The 24,462-nt window shown below is 42.0% G+C and overlaps 1 protein-coding gene across 1 annotated transcript in view; it reads left to right on the forward strand.

The window, feature by feature from the left end:
- Positions 1-24,462, forward strand: part of LOC118091810 (macrophage mannose receptor 1) — a 55,540-nt gene that overhangs the window by 20,742 nt on the left and 10,336 nt on the right. Inside the window, exons 8-24 of the mRNA XM_035129236.3 lie at positions 1,639-1,796; positions 1,904-2,017; positions 4,220-4,335; positions 6,054-6,202; positions 7,502-7,701; positions 9,864-9,988; positions 10,826-10,913; positions 12,404-12,548; positions 15,337-15,378; positions 16,221-16,384; positions 17,546-17,613; positions 18,804-18,904; positions 19,067-19,209; positions 20,687-20,801; positions 21,847-22,004; positions 22,650-22,752; positions 23,662-23,891. Of these exons, the coding sequence (XP_034985127.3) occupies positions 1,639-1,796; positions 1,904-2,017; positions 4,220-4,335; positions 6,054-6,202; positions 7,502-7,701; positions 9,864-9,988; positions 10,826-10,913; positions 12,404-12,548; positions 15,337-15,378; positions 16,221-16,384; positions 17,546-17,613; positions 18,804-18,904; positions 19,067-19,209; positions 20,687-20,801; positions 21,847-22,004; positions 22,650-22,752; positions 23,662-23,891 (2,219 nt within the window). The remainder of the gene's footprint in view (positions 1-1,638; positions 1,797-1,903; positions 2,018-4,219; positions 4,336-6,053; positions 6,203-7,501; positions 7,702-9,863; positions 9,989-10,825; positions 10,914-12,403; positions 12,549-15,336; positions 15,379-16,220; positions 16,385-17,545; positions 17,614-18,803; positions 18,905-19,066; positions 19,210-20,686; positions 20,802-21,846; positions 22,005-22,649; positions 22,753-23,661; positions 23,892-24,462) is intronic.

Below are 24,462 nucleotides of genomic sequence, written 5' to 3' on the forward strand. Positions count from 1 at the left end.
ACAGAGAAGCTGAGAGATCATTGCAGGAAATCAGCGGTCTCTGCATGTCTCTCGTCCAGCCCATTCAGTGTTCCTCCATCCCTCTGTGCAAATTTTCATGTCTCAGAGCATTGTCTCCCCTTCCTTATAATTTCCCTTTCCTTGTTGCTACTGCTCAGTGGCATGTGGTGAAATTTTTCATAGGGGAACAGCTAGGGCCAGAGACACCAGCTTGCAAGGGCAAATTTTGTGTGTGTGTGTGTGTGTGTGTGTGTGTGCACGCGCACTGATGTCATGCCCGTGAGCACCGTGCCTCCTTCCTTAAGTTGGGCAGAAGCTTCCTGGGCTTTGGGAAGAAGGCATCAGCTGGGCTTTGGGAGGGAGATGCCAGGGGAACATTTAGGGGACTAGCCTAGTCCCCCTAGTCCAATGGCCACACGCCACAGCTACTGCTTTTGAAATCTATCTTCTGGTTTATGCATTAATTCAAGACAGCTTTCAGAGTTAAAGAACAATGCCACCACACAAAAGTACTCTCAATAATAGGTTTCAGATACAGCAGACACTTTATGTCTAGTGTCCCCAAAGCTAGCTCAGTTGGTTACAGCGTGGTGCTGATAAGGCCAAGGCTGTGGGTTCGATTCCCCATACGGGTCATCTGCATGTAACCCTTGGGTCCCTTTCAACGCTACAATTTTATGTGCAGTTGTTCTTCAAAATTTATTCATGCAGATTCTGCTTTCATTGCTGGCACTTCTGGCCATACAAAGCAATTCTTGCCCACTTCCATTGGATTCCAATCCAAGCACAAATCCTTGAAGCTCTAAATGATCTTGGTCAGGCATATGTCTCTGAGTACAAGAAGTAGTAGCACCAATTGCTGGAAATGACATTGGATAGTCAAGCTGCTACAGGACCATTCCGGCAAATGGGATGTATTGCCGTTCTGCCCCGCTTGTGGGCTTCCCAGAGGTATCTGATTTGGCCACTGTGTGTGTGTGTGTGTGTGTGTGTGTGTGGAGATTCTGAACTGAATTGGTCTGCTCTTGCATTCTTATGTACTTAACATGCCCAGATGTTAAAGTCTGTAAGAATCCCATGGGATGTTCGTAGGAAGCTTGGTCCAAAGAGAACAAATAATTCAAAGGGTAAGAACAGTAGTACGGTGATTACCAAATCCAAATTGCATTTCTTCTTAGTTTGCTTGCTTTCCCAATGCCCATCAGCTCAAGCCAGCACATCAAGTTGGTGAAAGTTGCCATAAAGGATATTTCATTTTTTTTTCCATTTCCCCCCTTTTGTTATTGATGTCCCTTTTCACCATTAAAGAAAGCTTTTCCTTTTGGGGAGAGTTGGAGTAGTTTACAGGAAATAGTTCAGAACAGCAAGCTAACAAAAAGAAAAAAGAAAAAAGGGCAGATGTGAATTCATGTGTGGGTAGAGGAAACTGAGATCCCATTGAATTCCATAGTAATATTCATTGCCAACAGGCTGGCCTTGGAGAAAATAGTTCTTCTTAAGCATACAATGGCTGACGTGGTACTGTACTGCTTCAATAGGAAAATGCCTGGACCTTAAACATTCTGTACAGAAATTACATTTCCGCTTGCTCATCTGCATCCAATGGAGTGTCATTTTTGCCCTTGTTCATTGCGTTAGGCTCATCTGATGAATTGTGGATTGGGCTGAATGACCTCAAGGTTCAAATGTACTTTGAATGGACAGATGGGACTCCTGTAACATACACTAACTGGCTGCCTGGAGAGCCAACACATGCGAACAGCAGACAAGAAGACTGTGTGGTTATGAAAGGAAAGGTAAAGTAAAGCAAATGCCTCATTCGATGTGCATTTATTATCCCAAGTATATTCCTCTCTAAATACTTCACAAATCTTATCCAAGCAACTCCTTTTGTCCAATGCAGCAAGGGTTCTGGGCAGATCAACCTTGCGATGTGAAACATGGATACATTTGCAAAAGCAAACCACTAAAAGAATCTCCGGGAGATGCAGATGTAGTCGAAGAAGGCTGCCAGAAAGTAAGTAGATCAGTACAGAAGTACCCGGTGGCTCTTTTGCCCACTTCCCCCAAGTGGTTGTTGCTCACATTCAATGAGCAGCATGTACAATGCAACAAGGGATAAAACCTCGTTCCTGTGTCCTCTGCAGGTTGCTTACCTAACACTTGGGTGGTCATCTGCTGTTGCCACCAGTCAGTGCTCATAAGGTAAAGGTAAAGGGACCCCTGACCATTAGGTCCAGTCGTGACCGACTCTGGGGTTGCAGCGCTCATCTCGCGTTATTGGCCGAGGGAGCCGGCATACAGCTTCCAGGTCATGTGGCCAGCATGACAAAGCCACTTCTGGCGAACCAGAGCAGCACACAGAAACGCTGTTTACCTTCCCGCCGTAGCGGTACCTATTTATCTACTTGCACTTTGACGTGCTTTTAAACTGCTAGGTTGGCAGGAGCTGGGACCAAGCAATGGAAGCTCACCCCGTCGCGGGGATTCGAACCGCCAACCTTCTGATCGGCAAGCCCCAGGCTCTTTGGTTTAACCCACAGCGCCACCCACATCAGTGCTCATAATAACTAGTTATTCTGGAAACCTTGCAGCTACATGGTGGTTATTCATTTGATAAAATCCCCCAGGCTCCCCTTTCTCTCCAGGTTCTCTTACAACCACCTCCGCTATGCTCTGCAGAAGTGGCCAGCCTATCTTTTAAAAAAGCTGTCACTCACTGATTGGTTAGTTAGAGTATGCAAATGAAGGATTGAAAATTGTCACTCACTGATTTGTTAGTTAGTTGGAAGTTGTTACTGTTACAAGTTACTTAGTATTATATAAAGCAGCCAGCTAGGCTGCAGTGAGTCAAACTCAAGGAGCAGTTCTAATTGCTGTAATAAAGAGCTGTGAATCTAACAGAGCTGTGTCCTTCGTCCATCTTTCCCACTATTTAGCACATATCACAGCCAATATGCAACAAATATGCACAGCATCCTCCTGCCTGATACTTGCTCAGGTCCATATTCCTGGCCTCTATCCTTACAGATATTTGTCAAGAGTAAAAATGGTTTTATTCATCCAGGCTTTTAATGTTTGGTCTATGGTGGTGGTTGTTTGGCTGCAGTTTTGGAATCAGAGACCTTTAAATGTCTTGATGTTATCTGCCTGCTGTCCTTTTTTAAAGTTATGTGTTTTTATGTGCCATTTTATCTCACTTGCTTTGTAATTGTAAGCCTTCTTTAAAAAATTTTTTAGATGTGGTGGAATTAAACCAATCATCTCACTGTAAGTTTTGTATTTTGGCCATGGAAGCATTAATTTAGGAAAATGCAGATTGAATTAGTGGTATTCTGTAAACTTGTTTTATGTGCCAGGCATTTGCCAGGATCCTAACCTTTCCCCCCCTCTTTTTTTGGTCTTTTTCACTCTTGCACATAGTTTTTTCTCTCAGCTATTTTATTGGAAGAGAAATAGTAAAACACAGAAATAAACAGTTGTTATTCACTTGTCATAATTAAATAAAAACAAGTTCTCAACCCGGTTGCTATTTGCTCTGATTTAAGGGTAAAACACGGGTTTTCCCGGGGATAGTGGCATAGCTGCCAAGTTTTCCCTTTTCTCGCGAGGAAGCCTATTCAGCATAAGGGAAAATCCCTAAAAAAAAGGGATAACTTGGCAGCTATGGATAGTGGTGGGGCAAAAAAACCAAAATTCTCTCAGGCACAGACCAGGAAATCCTGGATGTGTGCCTAGAAACGTTGCACAGAAGGCAGTCTGGATGAACCCTTAATCTGGGAAAATAAAGTCTTGATTAGCTGGAACTGACCATCTTCCAACATCAACAGTAGACAATTGCCAGATCCACCAAAAAATAATTCAACAGAATTCATGCTTAGAAAGTGAAAAAAAAATGTCATTGCACAAGGGAGCAGAGCAAATACAATAATATGTCATATTGGTTTAATATCCCTATAAAACAATAGGTTCTTAATGAAACGGATATCCCTACAGGAAAGTGCCTTTTTACTGATTAAACATTCCTAATATCCTATTTCATTTAAGGAAGTATTTTAGCTGTATTACTTTCTGCACCCATCCAGTTTTTGTTCCTTTCATTCTGTTTTTGTCTCTTCTACCTTCATCAGTCTTCAACAGAGTTTTTAAAAGGTTATAATATGCACACTTGACCTCACCCAGGCTGTCTGTAAAGTACATTATTCTTCCTCCCAAACAGGGCTGGAGAAGACATGGTTTATACTGCTATATGATTGGAAATGTATTTTCAACATTCGCAGAAGCAAATCAAACATGTATAAAGGACAATGCTCATTTGGCTTCTGTTGCAGACAGGTAATTATTATTTTTAAAAATTGTCTGAAGTAAAAATATGACATTTTTGTTAAGGTAAGGCCTGGTGCCATCATGCAGAAATCCCAGGATTCTTTCTTCCTTAAAATGTCTTCTATCTAAGGCAGGATAAAAAAACTCTTTCAGGTGGACGACCACATCATTCTGTTGGAAAGCTGCCAGTGGCTACATGCCAATAGTGGGTGGGGCTAGACCTAAAAGTGGGAGGAGCCAGATTTATACACCACCCCTCAATATTATGCAACAAAGCTATTTCTCATGGAAACAGAGGCATTGATTTATTAGTAACTCCACTCAAGTTGCACATTCCATCTTTTACATCATTTTTTTATAGGTTATAAAATGAAAAAGCACTCCTCTGCCCCTTATCTGTCCTGACTGTGCAAAAGGCAAAAATAATTCCGTAATCCCAGCAGAAATATGTACATAGCATAAATGAACAGCTCAACTGCATTTTGAGCTTCTGAAAAAAGAAAAGAAAACTTCAAAACGCAAAATTGCATTGCAAAAATCATATGCATGTACGCAACTGCAAAATTCATTGATGAATTTTTGGCATATTTGCAAGGAACACCCATCTCTGCTGAAATATTTTCTCCGTGCTCTGGTCTTCTTGAAGCGAGACCTTCTTGCAGAGGAAGGAGCTGCAATTGTACCCTTTGCACAACATCACAGCTCTTTCCCCCCTTGGCTACTCTCCTTTGAAAACCTGTTGGTTGGGAGGGGACCCCGGAGGGCTCTATGGGCAGGACATGGTCCAGAGAGCTGTATCTAGTCCGCAGGCCAGGGGTTGCTCGCCCTGTTATATCATAGATAAAAAATGGTAGTTGTGGTGTCCATTAATCAAAGTTTAGAGCAGTAGCAGCATAAACCTTGGCTATTGTTGAGGCCAGGAAGAGAAAGGTAGGTGGGAATATGCCAGGGAAGGGTTAGGAAGGTGGGAGCATAGAATTTAGGAGTGTTTAACTGCATCCACTCAAAGTGATATTGTTACGTTGTTTTACTTAGGAAGTTGTTGGTATACAACTTGCACATTTGACTTCAAACTTAGAGAATCCATACCTTGGATTGGGGGAACCCAGCCAGATGGGCGGGGTACAAATTAATAATAATAATAATAATAATAATAATAATAATAATAATAATAATTTAAAATTGCTCCTCCATTCTTGTAATTTCTGCCAATTCCCTCTTCCATAGGGCCCCTGCCCCCACACCACATTCAGTTCTCTAACCCCCAGGAGAACATTTTTAAGCGGTATGGGGTGGGGTGGGGTGGGGGCTTCAAAGGGAAAGGATATGTGGGAAAGGCCCATTCCATAAATGTGAACTCTTCAATTCACAAATGGAAATTTAGGATCCAAGCCCTGTATGTTTAGATTGTTAGTATAGAGAGGCTTAGGGTAGAGCACGCCCCCAGGATCCAGACTTATTTCTGAACATTAATTCTGCAATGTCTGAACAGGTCCTCCTCTGCTCCCTTGAAACTTCTTTGGTGTTGTAATATTTTCCTCCTGAAAAAGACATTATTTTATTCCCATAGGGATGAATGTGCCATCTCAGTGGAGCCAACACTTTTAATTGTACAGTTGATGGATATACGAGCCCATGCTACTTCATGGCTACATTTGCAGGGATTTCGTTACAAAACATTTCATAGAAATGAAATGCTACTTTTGCCTTTTATTCCTTTTCTGCAGATACGAACAAGCATATTTTACTAGTTTGATTGGGCTCAGGCCAGAACAATATTTCTGGATCGGTCTTTCTGACATACAAGAAAGAGGAACATTCATGTGGGCCAGTGGGGAAACTGTCGAATATACCCACTGGAATGTAGAAATGCCTGGTATGTAGACTTATTCTATAGAGATACTGTGAAGTGCCTGGATTTTCCACAGAAAGGCAAAATTCTCACTACGTTCCTTATTACACAGAATGTTCTGTCTGTTATGTAGACAGAACTGCTCACAGACATAAAAACAAATATATGCTGAAATATTTGTTCTTTGGAATTTACCTTGCCCCATTGAAACTTCCCATACTGATTCTGCTTGCTCAAGATATAAGTAAGATGCTTTTTAAGTTTTTGCAGACCTGGTTAGATATGAAAATATATTACTTTTGAAAGCCCCTTGCTTAAACCTCAGCTTTGTTGCAGTATAGGAAAAAATATATTTATTTTTTTCATAAATACGTAACCAGAGGGTTATGTAAATGGAGGTACGCTTGTATATTTAAAATTACAGCATTACAAATTCTGAATTTTAAATAGTTGTAGCCCACTCTGGGATCTGCTCATGAAGGGTAAACTGGGCATGTCCGTTCCTCTCTAATGTTCAACGAAACCGCTTGACTGATAGCGTTGAAATTTGGACACAACACCACATGCGAATACGAGAGTAGCCTAAGACACTTTCCGTACACAGATGTCACCACACCTGGGCCACATGGAGCCCTGAGTGGTGGGTGGGGGGAGGAGGGGCCTGAATAGGTCATGGCTTGAGCCAGGGTGGGGGGAGTCACAGGGATGACCCGGGGTGGGGGGAGGGGGGACAGGATACCTCATGGGTCGTGACAGGTGGGAGGAATCACAGGGATGAGACACAACAACGGGGCGGGGAACATACTCCATGGGGACGGACGAACAGACACATCCTCCCCCTTTCCTGGGAAACAAGAACCCTGAGTCAGGCACAGCAGCATGTGCCCGGGCCAGCTAGTAATAATAATAAATAACAGCAATAGTAATAATAATAATAATTCTATATTTAATCTATCGAAATAAAATAATGAAACCACATTAAAATTGAAAGAGGCTCACGCAAGACCCTCAATATTTATTGAACCCTTCTCAAAGATTGCAAGGAATGAGGCCTGCCGAATCTCTTAAAAGGCAGAGTCCCACAACTGGAGCCACAAAACAAGCACCTTCACAGGTGGGCACCTCTTAGCAACCCCTCCAGCACAGATCTCAAGAAAAAAACCCTGTGTTGATTGTACAATTTGTTTCCCCCCCCAACCCTTGAGATTTTATGCTAAAACAAATCTAGGGGTTAGGTTGCTAATTTGCAGTGGCTGTGTTTCTCCCTTTCCTTTTTTGTGTCAATTACATGGGCCTATGTCTCTCTCTTAATGTCCCACAAAGGAAGGAAAGCAGGCTGTGTTGCCATGAGGACTGGAATCTCAGGCGGCTTATGGGATCTTCTGAAATGTGAGACAAAGGCAAAATTTCTCTGCAAGCGCTTTGCTGATGGAGTGACTCCTCCGCCCATACCCACAACAACTGCTGCCCCCAGATGCCCTGACAACTGGAGTCCAAGTGACAGCAGGAACTTATGCTTCAAAGTATGACATTCAATCACAAGTTTTTTATGAACCTTGCCAAATACGTACTGCCGTTTGTTTATATCTATTTGTAGTTGTTGTTAGCACAGGGAACGTTTGTTAAAAACATATTGTCATCCCTCATCATTATGTTCTTCCTACTTTTCCAAGCAGTGGGAGAGACCAGAGATACAGCACTTAGCAAAGAGGTCATTGAAGGCTTATTGCCATCTTGTAAGAATTGTGTTCATTTACAGATATACACAGCACCCATAGTTTCCCTAACAAAAGGTTGTGTCTGGCAAATTTGTTATTGTTGTTGTTGTTGTTTTGTTGTTTAGTCGTGTCCGACTCTTCGTGACCCCATGGACCATAGCACGCCAGGCACTCCTGTCTTCCACTGCCTCCTGCAGTTTGGTCAGACTCATATTGGTAGCTTTGAGAACACTGTCCAACCATCTCGTCCTCTGTCGTCACCTTCTCCTTCTGCCCTCAATCTTTCCCAAGAAATAAAGATAAAGAACGTATGTTCTTTACTAAAGATAAAGAATGTATGTAGTCATAAGCAACATTAGCCCTCTCTTGACCACCCAGTCTTTTAACAATATGTTGGAAAGTGTCTATGCTCGCATTCATGCCTGCCTAATTAAAATAGCTTTTTTTAAAAAAACAGCCTTTGCCCTTGTCCGTACTAATTGACAGCCGTACTAACTTTCTGAAAGATTATCAGGCTTGTTACTGATTTACAATACACACAGCACAATGGAAGCTGAGCACACAGCCTTCCATTAGCACTTGTATGTTGATAAATGATGCCAGTGATTTGGTCTCTCCACAAACAATGGGCATTCTTTCTCTCTATGTTGTATGACGGGAAAGGACCATATCATTGATACGACCCTTACGGCAAAAGTGGCATGTGGCCATCACAGAGAAATGCTTCCAAGGCTGCTGTAGATGTCATTTGGCCAACGTTTCTTGGCAATTATGTAGAGGTCAGGAAGTCCACCAGGAAAAGCCTCTTTGCCCAAGTCAAACTCCTCAGTGACTCCTTGAGTGGCTTTGCCTGAACCCTGAAATATGCCATTGAACTCTGATAATGTGAGTGTGTTCAGAAAGTAGCCTAACTGCAAGAAGGTAACATTTACATGAAGTGCTTCAACCCACTTTGGCATCTGGTTCCATCCACCAATGGCTTGTAGCAAGGAATACTGCCCTCAGGTTGAAAAAAAGTTATCCACCCTTTTTACCTATGAACATTATGGGAAGGATCTGTGACATTTCAAAAATGAGGGGGTTCATTTCATCTGGCCAAGAAACGTATTTCTCTAACATAAGTGGCATAGCTCAGTTAGTAGACTCTTAATCTCAGGGTCGTGGGTTCAAGTCCTACCTTGAGGGACAACATTCCTGCATCGCAGGGGGTTGGACTAGATGACACCTGTGGTCCCTTCCAGCTCCACAATTCTTTGATTCTATGAGCATTTCTAACATGGTCCAGGATGTCACTAGAGTCGGAGACGTGGCTTAGTGCTGAATGTTCAAGTCAATCTTGACAATGATGTCGCCTACTGAAATTTATGCTCCAGACACAGTTGCCACTGAATTCTGCTTAGAAGAAAAGCCTGGATATAATTTGGAGGAAAAAATACCTGAGAAATTGCAAGTGAAGTTTGGACTAGCTCAATAACACAGGTGGTTCCCCTTTCTCACTCCAGATATAGCTGAAGGACCATAGATAACGTGGTGCTGGAGCATCTGTTCTGCATGCACAAGGTTCTAGCTTCAATCCCCAGCCTCTCTGTTGAAAAAGGAGCTCAAGGATTAGATGAGGGAAAGAGACTTGTCTGAGGTCTTGGAAAGCAGCAGCCAGCTGGAATAGATAATAATAGGCTAGGTGAACCAGTGGTCTGACTCGGTTTAAGAGAGATGATGATAACAATACATTAGCGGAACTCAGTGTTTCTTTTTCTGGGGACACTCAAGGGGACACAATATCAGCACCATTTTTTTCTAGAAGAAAAGCAATGGCTGAGCTGAGCCGAAAATATCTAAATTATATTACATTTATTTTGTTATAGTGAACATAATTTATAACCTCCCTTATTATGAAGCAATGTTTCTTACTTTTATCATGTGCAGAGCTTATTGTGCCTAACTGTTAAATAATATATCATCATTAGGCTTTCGTGAGGAGTGATGATAAAAAATCGTGGGCAGATTCTCAGAGTTTTTGTAGAGCCATGGGAGGTGAGCTGGCCTCCATTAGTAGCTCAAAAGAGGAACGTTCACTGCAGCGCTATTTGTCGTGAGTAAATTGATTTATCTATGTTATCATAGTTATTTCACACCCACATTTAAAGCACTCTTGTACCACTTTAACAGTCGTGGCTCCTCCCCCCCCCAACGAATCCTGGGAAATGCAGTTTGCTAAGGGTGCTGATGGTTGTAGTCCTGTGAGGGGTAAACTACTGTTCCCAGGATTCTTTGCGGGGAAGACATGACTACTAAAGTGGCAGAGGAGTGCATCCATGGTGTGGATGTTACCTATAAGAAGATGGAAACAGCCATTTAGTCCCTTGTGCAGTACCGTTTTGTGTGAATCCACAAATGAGGGAAGTCCTTCCAATTAGCTGGTTTTGGGTGCCATGAAAGGGCAGCGAATTGTTAGTTATTCAATGTAACTATAACTGTAGATTTGCATCAAGGAGGGGAGATTTGTGTTTGTGGGATTTTCTGCATCAAGGTGCCAAAACAATGTGACTCATCTTGGGCATTATGCACCTCGATTTGGGCAGGGAGCAGGCAGGGGGAAATACTTGTGGCTCTGTCTCAGATGGGAAATGTATTGATCTGACAGAAATAAGGCCAGCAGATGACTTGACTATACTGGAAAAAAAGCAAAGATCACACTCTGTAACAAATATCGTATGTCATAATAAGGAGATGGTCTTTGAGGCAGAATACTGAGATGCATAAAGTGAATCTTATTTCAAAGACAAGCCAAGAAGCTTAGTTGGAAACTAAGCATTAAAATTACAAGCTAACATAGTTGGGTGCAAGCATTTAATGTTAGATTAAAAGTAATTTCATAAAGCAACATGTCTATTTACCCAAGTCTCCTTTTGTTTGTGTGATATCTTAGGGACCAAGGATTCAGCTCTTCACATTTCTGGCTAGGCTTAAGTTTACAAAGTCCAACTGAAGGATTTTCGTGGAGTGATGGCTCTCCAGTGAGTGACTTGCACTGTTTTTAAAAGAGTGTGGTACAAATTTTACTACTTACATGCCAAAAACCAAGAGAAGCAAATTAACATACGAAGCCTGAAAATTATGCTAAAAATAAAGCTTTAAAACCAAATACTGCAAAATGCTAAATGCCCAAAGGAGTGTCTCCACTCCCCACCAGTTGTTCAGCGCGGACACCGAGATCCAGCTCCAAGGGCCTTCTGGTGGTTCCCTCATTATGAGAAGTTTGCAAGGCGTTACAGGGAACTAGGCAGAGGGACTTCTTGGTAGTGGCACCTGCCCTGTGGAACGCCCTGCTGACAGATGTCAAGGGACTCATCTATACTCGTGGTTTTTAATGATAATTATGATAATCATATAGCTATATGACATTATTTTAAGACATCAACAATGCATTATTAAGTTGTTACACCAGAGGACGCTGCAGAGTTCTCCCCGTGAAATAAGAGGGTAGACCTTGTGGAAAAGGAAGAGTTTAACCAGATGTATTTATGTTTTAGAATGATATCAAAAACATCATTCTAGAATGTTTGAAGAGTGAGTATGAATCCAGCCAAGGAGATAAGCAACTATACAACTTTTAGAAGACATCTGAAGGCAGCCCTTTAGCGGAAGTTTTTATTGTTTGATGTTTTTATGTGTTGGAAGATGCCCAGAGTAGCTGGGGCAACTCAGCCAGATGGGTGGAATAATAATAATAATAATAATAATAATAATAATAATAATAATAAGTATTTTTACATGGCACTTTATTGCAGACTTAGTGCTGTTTATGTTATGCAGGTTCTGCACAGCATTTTAGCACACCCTCCATGGCCAAAACCAGGCTCAGAGTGGCTAACATCAATTATATAACACATCAAGATAAAAGCAATCAATCAATTAAAATACATCCTAGAATCAAATCAGAATCAGAGTAAAATCTAATCAGATGGCAACCTGCAGATTAGGGTTGGGGACCTTAAATGCTCACCAGGCCCAGCTGTTTGTGCTGAACTTACATGAGCCTGTGAGAAAAGTTGGGAGGCGACTTTCATGCAAGTTCTTACGGGGGAAAGGGGAGTCAGACTGAACCCAACCAAAGGCCCTATGGAACAGGTCCGTCTTGAAGGCTCTGCGGAAAGATGTCAAATCCCGCAGGGCCCTGATCTCTTGTGACAGAGTGTTCCATCAGGCTGGGGCCACGGCTGAAAAGGCCTTGACCCTGGTTGAGGCCAGCCTAATCTCCTTGAGGCCCGGGACCTCCAAGATGTTATTATTTCCGGACTGTATGGTCCTCTGTGGGGCATACCAGGAGAGGCGGTCCTGTAGGTACGAGGGTCCTAGGCCATAGATGGCATTTTGATGAGGACAATGCAGTGTTGACCCGGCAAAAGAATTTGCATGTATGATCAGTGCTGAGTGTGCGATAACTTGCTGTGTGAAGGCACCCTTATTTCCAGACAAGCAAAGTAAGAAACTTATTTCTCCTCAGCTTGGATATACAAACTGGGAGTATGGAGAGCCCAATAACTACAATGAAATTGAGCACTGCGGAGAGTTGAATGCAAATTATCGCATGCGCTGGAATGATATACACTGTGACGACTTGTACAACTGGATTTGTCAGATTAAAAAAGGTAAGATTTCTTGCCTTATTAAGCTGTAATGTCACCCGAAGATTGCTTGTGATAGTACTATTTTTTTAAAAAAAACTAAAAATGTTTTTTTAAAACAAACAGCTTTCTGATTAATTCAACACACATATATATCAAAGATGTGAATTGACAATAATAACTCTGTGGCTGCTGTCAGAGGTTATTGCGGCTACTCTTGAGTAACGATGCTCCACACCTGCTTGTCTTTAAGGTGTTTTTTTATTGTGCATTCTATTTACAGTGCAAAGTCTCTGGAAAACATGTCTGCTTAGTCTGAGTCAGAACCTCGCAATGGCTTCTTTCTGTTTCGTGCCCAACACAACAGCTTGGGAACTCCAAAGCGACTCCCCCTTGTCCTAGGGGGTGCTGTGCGCCTCAATTCTGGGCGTCGGGGGGGGGGGAGGGCCGTCCTTCTGACTGCTCTCCCATCATTTCCTCCCCAGCTGCCTCCCTCTCTACTCGGTGTTGAGGCTCTTTGATGCTGCTAGAGCCTTGTCCCTCCCTCTCTGCTTCCTGACTCCTGTAATCTGATCCGCTACTGGACTTATTGCTCTGAGAGGAACTCGACCTGATGAGGGGGGGGGGCTGTTCCCTATAAGCCTTCCCCCTTACAGCTGTTTATGGTGTGAAAGCTGCCATAAGTACTTTCTACCAGGCGTCAGCAGAGTTGAAACACAGTCGGCAGCAAAGCGACCCTGAGACTTGATTGATCAGAGACAAAAGAAATATTGCTTACATTGCTAGTGAATAACCTTTGGATAATTTTTCTCCCAGGAATGCCCTAATTATATTGAAATCCTTTATATTAAAATAGTGTTGGCCATGTTGCGTATCTGGTGGTAGTCCTGCTCAGCTGAGGTAGTCAAAAGTTTCTTTCCCCCTTTTGTTGGAATCCTCTTGAATTTTGCAGTTAGAAGCCAAACTCTAAATTCACAATTTTGATTGGAATTCTGTCAACTTTCGCAGACTTCAATTTTAGCTCTAGTAAGTTTGCTTGCTTTTTTCTTCCGTGTTGTTGTTGTTGTTGTAAGCGTATTTCCAGACAGCTGCTATTTTCATTTGGGATTCAGTCACATAACAGCAAATTCACATTGGGTGATTTACAGTTAATTGGGAGGTCTCAAGCAAATTGTCCAGAAGATCAAACTTTTTGAGATATGTAAAGGAATGGGGAAATGCACTGGAAGGTAACACTTGATTTGATGCAACCTTAAGCAACAAATAAATGCGTATGAAATAGCCAATATCATCCAATCTTCCTGCAAATAAATCTCAATAAAAAGACCACCTGGAAGCATCCTTAGACCACTGTTCCAAACCTGAGGAAGGTAAAGGCATTAGGGAGGAATTAAGTGTAAGTGGATGTGCTAAAAAAAAATTGCAAAAGAAAAAAAAACCCAATAGTTTGACCACAACCTTAGAATATGATCCCCAGTTTTCACATTTTCAGTTATTGTATGCAATCTATCAGAGCCTAGGGCTTGCCGATCAGAAGGTCGGCAGTTTGAATCCCCGCGTCGGTCCCAGCTCCTGCCAACCTAGCAGTTTGAAAGCACGTCAAAGTGCAAGTAGATAAATAGGTACCGCTACAGCGGGAAGGTAAATGGTGTTTCCGTGTGCTGCTCTGGTTCACCAGAAGCAGCTTTGTCATGCTGGCCACATGACCTGGAAGCTGTACGCCGGCTCCCTTTGCCAGTAGAGTGAGATGAGCGCTGCAACCCCAGAGTTGATCACGACTGGACCTGATGGTCAGGGGTCCCTTTACCTTTTATGCAATCTATCAAACCTATCAAGTCCTCCACCCCGCCCGAACATATTATGTAGCCACCTTCACAGGGAACGCTGTGAATTTCAATTTTTAATACAAAATAGTTATGCCAATTTTTTTTCTTTGGCACCATTCATCAAATTCAAAATCCATTGTGAAGAGTCATTCTATTATTATTTCTGTTACAAAATGAGATCCTTTTGAAATATGAGTGACACAGAAATCCAAATTCCACTTAATTATATTAAAATACCACTTGGAAATAATGTGGGAGTTGGGCAGAGCAATCCTAACCCCCAATTCAACATGCTGGATGATATTGTTGAACTTCCCAATTGCCCAAAATATACCAAACAAATTCAAATATATGCTGGGGGTATAAGGAAATGGAAGGAACAATGTACCATATGTGGTAGGGTTGTGATAAAATTAAAAGGGGGGTATTGTCTATGATGAATTAAATTAAATTGTGTGAATATTTGGAATTAGCAAAAAATGACAGAGGTGATCAGGAATCAACCAAACCAAAGCTTTAAAACAGAGTGGGACTGCTTCAAAGAGTACTTGGGAAAGCGTTGTTCTCAAACAAAATCTTTGATGTATTTCGACTACATTTTGCAAAGTAAATAATACATAGATAATGTATATATTATGTAAGAGAAGTGAACCAAGGAAAAACAACACAGTTAAAAAGATAATGGAGAAGTAAGGAGCCGCAATAAGGTGGAGGGAAGTCACATGTGAAGAAATACTGATTTATTTTGGTTTACATTTGTGAATGAGATAACATGTTTTGAAGAACAAATGGAATATGTGTAGAAATAACTAAATTAAAAACTCAGAAAACAATATATATATTTTAAAAAGATATTGTTGAACTTCCCCTTCACCAGACTCCACCAGCACAGGGGCTCCTGCTGCCTTGTCACCTTGAGGCATTATTTATCTTAATTATTGGTTTTAATAGGATAATACATGTGTGGATCACATTTTTCCCCCCAGGAGAAGACCCAAAGCCTGAACCAACCGACCCACCTCTACCAAGTAAGTTTGCATTGCTTCCTTTGAAGAAATCATGTCATGTCAATAACTAGGGATTGCCATTTCCACCCAGGCAGATGGAGGTTTCCAATTTCTTTGAGAGCTGCACTGCAGGAATAAGGTTATCAAGCACAGCTTCTCTCACATCAGTTGCTCAGAGTCCAAAACTAGACGCGATGGGGCAAGGATCTGTGTATCTGACCTACTCAGATAATTTTTACACACCCCTTCATTGCTCTACCCTACTGGGCCCTATTGCAGGCACGTCCAACAGGTAGATCGTGATCTACCGGTAGATCACTGGACATCCTTGGTAGATCTCTGGTAGATCACTGGCTCCCCCCAAAGAAGCTCAACAATTTTGGCTCCGCCCCAAAAGGCTCAAAATTTTAGCTCTTCAAACCCCCCCCCCCCAAATGGGGATTTCCACATGCCTCACAAAAGCTCAACAACTTTGACCTGAACCCCTAAAAAGGGGGGTAGAGTACTGCCAGTTTTTAACTCTGTGAGTAGCATAGCTGTCAAGTTTTCCCTTTTCTCGCGAGGAAGCATATTCAGCATAAGGGAATTTCCCTTTAAAAAAGGGGAGAACTTGATAGCTATGGTGAGTAGATCGCAGTCTCTTGGGAGTTGGCCCATAGCTGTCAAGTTCTCCTTTTTTTTTTAAGGGAAATTCCCTTATGCTGAATAGGCTTCCTCGTGAGAAAAGGGAAAACTTGACAGCTATGAGTTGGCCACCCCTGCCCTATTGCTTTAAGAAGTTTATTCACAGCCCAGATTTGATGCAGGAAGTGACACCCCCCTAATCCACACCCCCCCCCTAATCCACACCACCTCTCTCGCAGAATTTCAATATAGCAACGATGGATGGCTCATCAATGGAGACAAGCAGTATTATTTCAGCACTTACACTGCTCCTATGGAAACAGGACGTGAGTTTTGCAAGAAAAACTTTGGAGATCTTACAGTCATTGAAAGCAACACGGAAAGAAGATTCTTAACAAAATATGTAAGGCGCTAGTTTATTATTTCCTCAAATAAATACTTCAGAGTAGTGAACATTCTTTGTTATAAATGACTATGCCTTTTCGGAAATTTCATTTCGTGAAACACATGCTTTAGTATTTTGGCATACCTTTTGTTCCCTTTCATGTTGTTATCCCTGAGTAACAGCAATTTAAATTACACACATTTATTTTATTTTATGTATTTATTTATTTTGTAAGATTCATGCACCGCTTGATTTGTAAGAAACCTCAAAGCAGTTTATGAAAGATAAAACAGTAACATCAAGAAAAATTCACAACTGTACTTTCAAACATACAAAAGTTTAAATACTTAAAACAGATTAAAATTCCCTCAGTATTTGGGTAGGCTTGTCTAAAAAAGAATGTTTTTAGCAAGCACTGAAAAGAGAACAGTGAAGATACTCACTTGATCCCCCCCCTCTTATTATGTTGTTGTTGTTTAGTCGTTTAGTCGTGTCTGACTCTTTGTGACCCCATGGACCATAGCACGCCAGGCACTCCTGTCTTGCACTGCCTCCCGCAGTTTGGTCAAACTCATGTTCGTAGCTTCGAGAACACTGTCCAACCATCTTGTCCTCTGTCGTCCCCTTCTCCTAGTGCCCTCCATCTTTCCCAACATCAGGGTCTTTTCCAAGGATTCTTCTCTTCTCATGAGGTGGCCAAAGTATTGGAGCCTCAGCTTCACGATCTGTCCTTCCAGGGAGCACTCAGGGCTGATTTCCTTAAGAATGGATAGGTTTGATCTTCTTGCAGTCCATGGGACTCTCAAGAGTCTCCTCCTCAAGAGGAGGAGACTCTCCTCAAGAGTCTCTTATTATATATCTATCTATCTATCTATATATCTATCTATATATATATAGATAGATAGATATATATGGATATATTTTACAAGGGCGCCCCTGAGGTTTTGACTGCCTAGGGGCCTCCACAGGGTTTAATCCAGCACTAGAAGGAAACCTGGAATAACAAATTTCTTTTCTTTTCAGTGTTTTAAATAAGTTTCAGAAGCCTAGTTAACGGGGTGGCTAGCGACTTTAGTTTTGCTCAATGTGTTTTTGAAGGGATTACATTTCCAATGGCCGTTTGTTGTCGAAAAACTTATCGTTTGCCTCAGACATAGCATTTTCATCTTCATGCTTTAGATCTCAAAAAAGGACTGGACCAATGCTTACTACATTGGCTTAAAACTGAGCCTTGATAAAGACGTCAGGTAAGTAAACAGAAAATATTGGAGCTTATTATGTGACTGCCAATTTATGTGACTGCCAATTTATTAATACTAGACAAATATACATAGTACTGTACTATATAGAGAATCAAGCCCAATACAGTATATTCTTTAACTTCTCTGTGCACACACACACACATTGCGGAGCTGGAATAAGGCTGCAGCAACTTAGTGGGGATGTATATAATATGTATGCTGTATACATTTAAAGTAACCCTGTCCCCAATTCCCATCCTGGGAACTGTAGTTGGGAAGGGTAGCTGTGTAAGTGGTAAACTGAAAGTTTTGTGTTCAGGGGTATATGCTTTGAATGTGCTTTAAATGTATGGTGAAACACAGATAATAATAATAATAATAATAATAATAATAATAATAATAATAATAATAAATAATAATAAATATTTATTATTTATACCCTGCCCATCTGGCCGGGTCTCCCCCGCCATTCTGGGCTGCTTCCAACACACATCAAAATACATTAAAATATCACAGACTAAAAACTTCCCTAAACAGGGCTGCCTTTAGGTATTTTCTAAATGTTAGGTAGTTGTTTATCTCTCTGACCTCTGATGGGAGGGTGTTCCACAGGGCGGGTGCCACTACCGAGAAGGCCCTCTGCCTGGTTCCCTGTAGCTTTGCTTCTCACAGTGAGGGAACCGTCAGAAGGCCCTCGGCGCTGGATCTCAGTGTCCGGGCTGAACGATGGGGGGTGGAGACGCTCCTTCAGGTATACTGGACCGAGGCCGAGATACAACATGCAGGGCTTTCTAGTTTTGAAAAGGGCATGAAATTGAGGAAGTGCATGATCAAGGTTTATAAAATTATGTATGGTGTAGAAAAAAAGTAAAGAAGTCTTTCTCCCTCTCTTTTTATAATACTAGAACTAGGGTTCTAGTTCCAGGCAGAGGAAGGATTCACATCCACACCAACCCCTGAGCATCCTTCACAGGACTCAGCAATCCTGCTTTATATTTCGACAAGGAATCTTCATCAAACACGGGGCATTTCCTTCATATCTAGTTCCGCTCTAAGGGCCACAGCTTAGATTTTTTAGATGCAGTAATAATTGGGAAGCTGGTATTGGTTCCCCCCCTAAAGATTACCTTCAATTTCCCTTGCACCTTAAGCCACGTTGAAAACAAAGCAAGATAACCGAATAATTTGTCTTTAAGCTGGATGGACGGAACCCCCGTGCAGTATTTAGCCTGGGCACCGCATGAACCCAACTTTGCAAACAACGATGAAAACTGTGTGGTCATTTACAGAAGGACAGGTGGGTGGTCTGCCGATTGTCGACATTTTATTTTTGTGGCGACACATCATGCACATGAAATTTACAGGAAAAAGGCATCTTATTTGTACAGGGTGAACGGTGTTCCTAAATGCAATGCACGGTTTATCTTTAATGGCAGATCACTTATTCTTTCCTGTTTAGGACTTTGGAATGATGTAAACTGTGGCTACCCCAATCCTTTCATATGTGAAAGACACAACAGTTCAATCAATTCAACCGTTGCTCCTACAGCCCCTCCTGTTCCAGGAGGATGTCCAGAATCATGGCTTTCGTTTGAAAACAAGGTACCATTATAATGTTCTTGTTTCAAAGGAACACTGGGAAACAGCTATAAAGATGTACATTACTGTCCCACATGGCTTTGTCTGGTTTTTTTTTATATTCAAAATGTGTATTGGCAGACACACACACCCCAGATCATAATGCAGCTCTGCTCATGCAGTGGGTCACTAGCAAAAGGAGCATGGATCTCATTTATCTGGTACTTTGCATTCTGCACTGTGCATCATTTGTGTAGGGCACTTCCAGACTGGTGTTGTGGGTGTGTCTCCAACATGTTATTGACACTATAATTGTGCACGAGTGGTGGCTTCATTCTGCTTCAGTTGTTTCTGTGCTGCTTCCCCAGCGCTACCACATTATTGTTGCCAGGAGTTGCAATAGAATTAGAGAAGTGGGACAGAAATAAAGCAGGACATGGGCTTGCTGATCAGAAGGTCGGTGGTTCAAATCCCTGTGACAGGGTGAGCTCCTGTTGCTCGGTCCCAGCTTCTGCCAACCTAGAAGTTCGAAAGCACACCAGTGCAAGTAGATAAATAGGTACTCCTCTGGCAGGAAGGTAAACGGCGTTTCCGTGCGCTGCTCTGGTTTCGGTGTTCTGTTGCACCAGAAGTGGCTTAGTCATGCTGGCCACATGACCCAGAAAAACTGTCTGCAGGCAAATGCCAGCTCCCTCGGCCTGTAAAGCGAGATGAGCGCCGCAACCCCAGAGTCGTCTACAACCGGAATTAACTGTCAGGGGTCCTTTACAAAAGAAATCAGAGGTGAATTTGCTGACTTATTGTGTCCAGGAAAACAGCCTAGCAGACGAAGAGCTGGGATTCTTAAATCTCTGAAGCTGACATAGTATTTGCATGCTTGAGCTAAAATGAGTCTATATATATGAGGTTCAATAACTTATCACAAATAGTTTAAGGTAGCCACAATTGTGGTACAATTAACTTAATTCCACCAATTATTTTGAAAAAGAAAATGCTTAATAAAAAGTTTAATAAAAACAAATTCCATATTGAGTTTTGGGAAGGTTCTTCTTATAAATATTTCTGGATGTTTTCAGATCTTACTTCTCCAGCAGTAATGTAAACATACCCTTAATTCAGATGATTCTAATGCTGGTTTGTTGGGGCAAGTTTGCTGATTTGGAAGTAATGGCAAACGATGGTTGGCTGAGACCAGAAAATTACAAATGGAAGGATGGAGCATGTGGACAGAGCGCCTATTCATGTGCCAGGGAGTGGCTTGGCATGGTATCTGAACCAACCCTTATGGTTGGTTCACTAGCTTGAGGGGGAGGGGAGGAAAGCAACTGCAAGCATTTCAAAATGTTCATATTTCAAGTGCAAAAAAAGGACACAGCTTTAAAGTAAAGGGAGAATTAAAGGCCAATGTCTGTTTTCTGGGTTTGAAGATGACAATCCTACCTAGACCTAGATTATACTCAGATTTCTTTCTTTTTTAATCATTCTCTCTTCAATTTTTTAGTGCTACAAAGTATTTGGGTTGACAGATGAAGACCGAAATAACTGGGATTCGGCACGAACAGTTTGCAAGGGCTTACGAGGAAACTTGGCTACTATATCTAATGAAAGGGTTCAAGGTACTCCACATTTGCATCTATAGATGCAAGCGCAAGTAATACTTGCAAAATATTACTTCAGTTTTCTATTTTCTGGAACTAATGTGCCATCAATCTGCACACCCATCTCTTTCAGTATGCTGTTATTTTATACCACAGGGGAGCAATGAAAGGCTGTAATAGTCATATTATGGTATACTGATACTCTGTTGATTAAAAAACAAAATGTGAATTGTATAATGCAACAATGATACAATACTTTTTTGGGCAGCATGGGCACCTGCCTATTACTTCATTTGGACATAATGGCAAACCATACTTTGCCTATGAGCTTGGATCCCAAATTGCTTGATCCTGCTTTAAGATCTTGAGGCAAATATTGTTTGTACAAACATTGTAAACACTGTTGTTTGCAGGGACCTGGGGATGAAAAGCAACAATTTCTACAAGCCAAAAATGGAAACTTAAAAGCTTCTCTCTTCATGTAGGGATGGGGACACCTGGGAAGGGGAGCGGGCTGGAATTGAAAATTAGGAGGGAGGAAACCATGAGTTTTCCCCAGGTGTGTTTGGGGGGACACTTCCCCCAATTGTTTCTGAGAAGTTAGAAATCCAAAAAAACGGGAGGATGGGGTTTTCCACATTTTTTCCATTGGAAAGGAGTGGAAGGACCTTCACATCTTTAGATGTGGAAACCAAATATATATGCATGTAAGCTTGAGTCTGCCTGTGTTCAAAATACCATCTGAATACAATTGATGCCTGAGTGTGTGATAATGCTCAATATTTGAAGTTATGAAACACTGAATATCAATTTATATTTTTAAAAAATTCTCCCTTCACTCTCAAGCTTAAAACTCTAAAACTTACAGTTGTGGTTTTAACATTTCTCATAGTCCTCTCAGTTTTCTAAAAAATAATAATATATAGATTTAATTTTCAAGGTATTCCCCTTTCCATTCATTCATTCCAAAACTCAGCGTTTTTCAAGGCTGTTTGGTTTTGAATAGTGTCTCAGTTTTTGGAGATGTCAGCTTTTCCTTCCACTTTCCCTTTCCCTTCCTTAGCTTTCCTTACTTCCCAGTTGAACAATTTCCCAACGGATGCATGGATAGGATTCAATGATATCAATTCAGAAGAGATGTACCTCTGGACAGATGGAAGCAGAGTCAGTTACACAAACTGGGCAAAAGGCTTCCCATCACCTAATTACGGTGCAGAGAGGGTAGGTATTTGATGAATGCACAAGATGGCGAATGTTAATTGGAAGACTGTTCCAGATCATCCCCACAACACTTCCTTTTCCACGAGCTTCTCCTGTATGTGGCCTCAAGTCAGAACCATTCAGTGTGGAAAAAAAGAGGAGCAAAAAGTAAGTTAATGGGAACAGCAAAACTGCCAGCAATACTGAATTGGAAAAATATAATACTGAAAATCAGTATTTTTCAGATACTTTTTGCCATAAAACCAGGCCCTACGCACCACAGACCGCAAGCTGTATTTTGAACTTGAGGCAGGAGTTTCAACAAGCAATTGTGCCCTAGGGGAAGTAGGGAAACAAGATCCAATGGTAGCTGATAGGAAGGCAAGGGCAATTCTGACACTTGGCCAGGCAAAGCCCAAGCCTGAACCAGAAGCCTGATGATATTAAGGAAAATGAATAGGTTGTTGGGTTAGTGGAATCCCCCTGGAGCATGGGAGTAAATAAGAGGTTTCATAAGGGGCAACAGCCTACAGAAATGTCCCGAGTCTCCCGACTTTACTCCTGGTGGCTCTCTGAATTAAATTTATATAGCTGGGGAAGAAATCAAAGATGGTCTGAATATTCCACTACTATTTCTAGCATTTGTTTCTTCTTCTTCTTTCATAGGAAGATTGTGTCGCAATGAAAAACAGGCCTCTTCAAGAATCGGGGAAATGGAGACATTTTCACTGTTCTGATAAAAAAGGCTACATATGCCAGACAGATACAGGTGGGTACTTCTGCTAATTTGTTTCCCCTATTTACATTAAAAGAAAATATCATGCAAGCCCTGATTAAGTTTTCATGGTTTCCTCTAAACTTCAGTAAAGGGCATTGCAGAGGGTAATCTACAATTTGATGATTTTAAAGTGGCCCAGATAGCAAGGTGGCCTTTGGACACACAGAACAGTTTTAGAGCACTTTTTGCCACGTTGAGTTCAGATCTTGAAGGTTGCCAAGGTATATATAGTTCAAGGCATGGTGATGGACATTTTCTGCACCTCTTGTTCAGTGATACAGTATACTGTATAATATGTGTACAGAAAAATATTATGGGCATCCTATTTCAAGGTCGCAGGTGGTGGTCTTTCTTGCAATGCTCAGCTGCCTGAGATCTTTAAACTGGAGGTACCAGGGACTGAACCTGGGACCTTCTGTGTTTGAGTCATCTTTACCGCTGAGCTGTGGCCTTTCCTTACATACATTTCTGCATATGATATCCTAGTTCAAAGGTGTGGCCGCTGCAGTCCATTCCATCCCATTACCTCCATGCAATGACTATCTAGCTTATCCAATCTACATCTCGTCACAAATGTATGGGCAGCATCCAACTGACGTACTCTGTTAGTGCATGTATTTCCATTTGCGCACTGGATTCTGTCCCCTCCCCTCTCTCCACATGTACCTCACATCCTCCCCAAATTTGCACTGGAGGGTTGGTGGAACCCCCAGAATAGATTTAGAGGCCGCATGGGGGAAGAGAGGGGGGCATTCTGTTGCACGAGTGGAAAACTGCATTGATGGAGCAAGTTAGTTGGATAGTGCCCCATGTCTATAAAGTTATTTTTCTCCTTTATCTTTTTCTCCTTTTAATTAAAGTAACACTGCATTGGATTTGATTTTCCTCTTGCTTTTGCAGACCCCAAAACTCCTGTTCTTCCAACACCCACACCAGTTTATCATATCCGTTATAATAACAATACCTACTTCTTCCTTGAAAGCAAAATGGCATGGAAAGATGCTCAGAAAAGTTGTGAACAACAAAGCTTTAACCTTGCTAGCATTTTAGACCCTTTCACCCACTCATTCCTCTGGCTGCAGCTGCTGAAGTATAAAAGCCCAGTGTGGATTGGCCTCAATACTAATGTGGTAAGTGTATCACGTATTTATCTAGAAGGGGCCTTAATATGGATGCTTCTATTTGTTTCTAGTTATTTGTTTATCTCAGGTCATTCAATCAGCATGCAATTAAAATGTCAAGTCTGCTTTCTAACTTGCTTAAAATGGTAAAGGGATGCCTACCGTTAAGCCCAGTCACGGACAACTTGGGGGTTGCGGCGCTCATCTCGCTCTATAGGCCGAGGGAGCCGGCGTTTGTCCACAGACAGCTTCCAGGTCATGTGGCCAGCATGACTAAGCTGCTTCCAGAGCAGAGCACGGAAGCCCATGGCCTGGAAGCGGCCCATGGAGGCCATTTAACCGGCCCATGAGCTGCCCCCGAACCAAGTTGCCCACTCAGTGAGTCCCTGCTCGCTGCGCTAAACCAGCACAGCGCAGCATGGGGTCTCTCTTCTGTGGCTCCAGAAATCACTTCTGCGCATGCCCAGACGCTGGAAATCATGTCTGTGCATGTCCGCGGCGCTGGAAATCGCTTCTGCACATGCCCAGATGCTGAAAAATGCTTCTGCGCAGGCGTGATTTCCAGCGTCTGGGCATGCGC

Source organism: Zootoca vivipara, chromosome 11, assembly GCF_965207765.1.
Source record: "Zootoca vivipara chromosome 11, rZooViv2.hap1.1, whole genome shotgun sequence".
Lineage (NCBI taxonomy): Eukaryota > Metazoa > Chordata > Lepidosauria > Squamata > Lacertidae > Zootoca > Zootoca vivipara.